The 3,092-nt window shown below is 61.5% G+C and overlaps 1 protein-coding gene across 1 annotated transcript; it reads right to left on the reverse strand.

The window, feature by feature from the left end:
* Positions 1–217: 217 nt before the first annotated feature.
* SPR (sepiapterin reductase) lies at positions 218–2,711 on the reverse strand. The gene is made up of 3 exons (XM_086464876.1): positions 2,378–2,711; positions 1,192–1,482; positions 218–408 (listed from the first exon to the last, which is right to left on the reverse strand). Exons 1-3 carry the CDS (start codon positions 2,709–2,711, stop codon positions 218–220), a joined length of 816 nt encoding a protein of 271 aa, XP_086321002.1.
* Between the last annotated feature and the right edge of the window lie 381 nt (positions 2,712–3,092).

Raw genomic sequence — 3,092 nt, forward strand, 5'->3', positions numbered from 1 at the left:
CTCCCGTCAGTGGGTACCCAGGAGGGCTCAGTGTGGCAATAACGTCCCCCCACGCCCACCGGGGCACTAGGAGTATTTATAAGGCACCCAGAGGTCTTCTCTTGAAAGCTGCACAGCACCCAGGGCTCCAAGAAGGTCACCAAACACGCTGGAGGCACCCAAGACGTGGCTCAGCAGAAAGCAAAAGCATGAAGGCGAGGGTGGAGGCGAGAGGAACTCAGATGGTGTAGAAATCCACGTGGGCGCCGGAGCAGAAGGTGTCCTCCTCCAGGAGATTGACCAGCTTCTGGGCGGACACGGTGCAGTCTATCAGCTGGCCGCTCTCCTGCAGGCTTTGGAAATACTGACGCATCTCAGGGTCTCCAGTCTTAGTCCGGGCCAAGAGCTGCATGTCTGTGTCCAGGGGGCCTGGGGAAAGAGCAACAAAAAAGAAATCACACGAGGAGAAAGCAAAAATGTGGGGCTCTGCACCTGGCTTGGCTGCAAGAACCCTTTATCCACAAAGGCAGTGTAATAAAGAACGGCTAACGAGCCTTTAGAAAACTGGCTTTCAGAAAAGAACTGCTGCCCAGCCTTTAGAGATAGGGAGGGAGGCTGATTTGTACTGACCCTTAGGCATCTATCCATTGCTGACTGATCAACCCTTTAAAGATCAGGATGCAGCAGAATCCACCAAGCAAAGGACACCCGGTGGAATCCTCCCGTCAGACCGTGGGGCTCAAGGAACACAAAGGACTGAGCAGGAGAGAGGGGGAGGGCAGCGAGAGAGAGCTGGTTCTGTGAACTGGAAGAGCCCCAGGATGGTGCAGGGCAGGCGCCACGGGGCGAGTTCAAAAGCTCAACCCTGAGGAAGACTCGGACCTTCATCCCCAAAGACCACCAAGGACCCCCAAGGGAGGCGTAACTTGGGCGGACTGAGGGGGGGGACTGTGGGAGGAACTTCTGTTAATGAATTCCTGGCAATAATGAGAATAACCCAACCTTTTCTTAGAAATGTAATGAATAACGATGAAAGCTGTAAATATAAGGCCAGAATCCGAACACTTGGGCGCGCAGGGATGGAAGGAGCCATCCCCCGGGCTGCCCGGCACCGCAATAAGGAATCCCTGCTGGATAACACCGAGTGGTGAGTGAGTTTTCTCAGCTTCAGTAGGAGAAAATTAACAGCAATTAATGAGCTCCCCTCCTCACCTGGGGCGTAGTTGAGCACACGGACATCAGGCTCCTCGAGCGCCAGCACCTGGAACATCATGTCCCGGGCAGCCTTCCCGCTGCAGTACAGCGCCCAGTTCTTGAAGGGCTTCAGGGCACAGAGCGAGGAGATGTTCACCACCGTCCTGCTCGAGCCGGGCCGCTTCCCGAAGGCTCGCAGGGCGGTGGAGGTGAGGCAAAGCGCCGAGGTGACGTTGAAGGCCAAGTAGCTGTTGATCTCATCCGGGTCAGTGAGATCGAGGAATGATTTGGAGATGTCTCCCAGGGAGCCTAGGAAGGAAGGGCCGATAGGTTCAGGGCAGCCAAAGGTGGGTTCAGGGCGGCCAAAGGTGGGTTCAGGGCGGCCAAAGGTGGGTTCAGGGCGGCCAAAGGTGGGTTCAGGGCGGCCAAAGGTGGGTTCAGGGCGGCCAAAGGTGGGTTCAACAACACCGTAGACCCCTTTTACTACTACATTTCCATATGCAACGCGCTGTCACAGACAAAAGCCACCAGCTTTGCTGGCCCAACATCTCGCAGGGTCTCACAGCAGAGTGAGGAGCTCAGCCCGGCTCTGCTCAGCGCTTTCGGGTCACCCACTGAACCAACAGCAGGGCCACGGACGTGCCCTGTCAAAATAAACAGCTCCCGACCTCCAGCCTGAAGTACAACGTCCCCACGGGCCACCAGGCGCTCTCCTGCACATCCCTCTTTTGGGACCAAGCCAGTAAAAGGCCCAACTCTTGCAGCACCTACGACCTACTGGAACGTGTGGCCTTATTTATAGGAATAACGGGTGAAAAAGGCGCTAAAGCCCACAGGCAATAAAGGTGGCAAGTGGAGCACCTGCATGGCAGGGCCAGAAGTTCTCCTGAAGGTTTGTGCTCCTGGAGGAGAGCAGTAGGAGGGTGGCAGCTGGTTTTTAACGGGGAAAAACCTTGCGAGCAGCAAAGCACCGCGGTCCCGGCAGCTCCCATCCCTGGCCTGCCCCCCAAATTCACGAATGAAATAAGACAAGGTGAAATCCCGGCTGCTCCGTCGGTTATTCGCTCGCTGAGGTCTTTCCCCGGCCCCCAAAGCACCGCTCAAGCCTCGGCTCAGCCCGTGCGCAACTAAGGGAGGGCTCGCCGGGGCTGAGCCCCGCTGGCCCGGGGAGGGCGGCGGGGGGGATGGGGGGGGGGGCTGTTACCGGCGTTGTTGACGAGGAGCAGGCGGTGGGCCGGGGCGGCGGGCAGCACCTCCCGCAGCGCAGCGGTCGCCCGCCTCAGCCCCTCCTCGCTCGCCAGGTCGGCGGCCACGTACTCCACCCGCAGCCCGGTGCTCCCCCGCAGCTCGGCCGCCAGCTGGGCCAGCGGGGCCGCCGAACGCGCCAGCAGCAGCAGCACCGAGCCCTCGCCGAGCCGCGGAGCCAACAGCCGCGCCAGGCTGAGGCCGAAGCCCCGGGAAGCGCCGGTCACCACGCAGGCGGCGGCGGCGGCGGCCCAGCGACCGCGACCGGGCCCGGGCCCGGGCCCCGGCTCCATCGCGGCCCCGAGCTGAGGGGGAGTGGGCGTGGCAACGCTCCTGCCCACGTGACCCCCGCCCCTTTTATTTCGTCCCACCCCGCCGCTTTGTGAATGGCCGCTCCGAGCGCGCCGGCATCTGCGCCGGCTCCGATTGGTCGCCGCCGTCCTGATCGCGCCGCTGGGTGGGCGTGGCCAAAGCGCCGCGGCCCCCCCCGCCCACTCCCCCCCCCCCCCGCAGCCTCCGACCGTTCGGTGGGGGCGGCCCCGGGCCCGGGGGGGGCGGCGGCCCCGGGGGGCGGCGGGCTCTGCTGGGCGAGGTGCGGCTGCGCCCGGGGTTTTCTCCAATACAGGGAGAAAACACATTTTTTCAGGACTTTTTTTCTCGTATTTTTTATTTTG

This window comes from Leptosomus discolor, chromosome 4 (genome assembly GCF_034619465.1).
Source record: "Leptosomus discolor isolate bLepDis1 chromosome 4, bLepDis1.hap2, whole genome shotgun sequence".
In the NCBI taxonomy this organism is placed as follows: domain Eukaryota; kingdom Metazoa; phylum Chordata; class Aves; order Leptosomiformes; family Leptosomidae; genus Leptosomus; species Leptosomus discolor.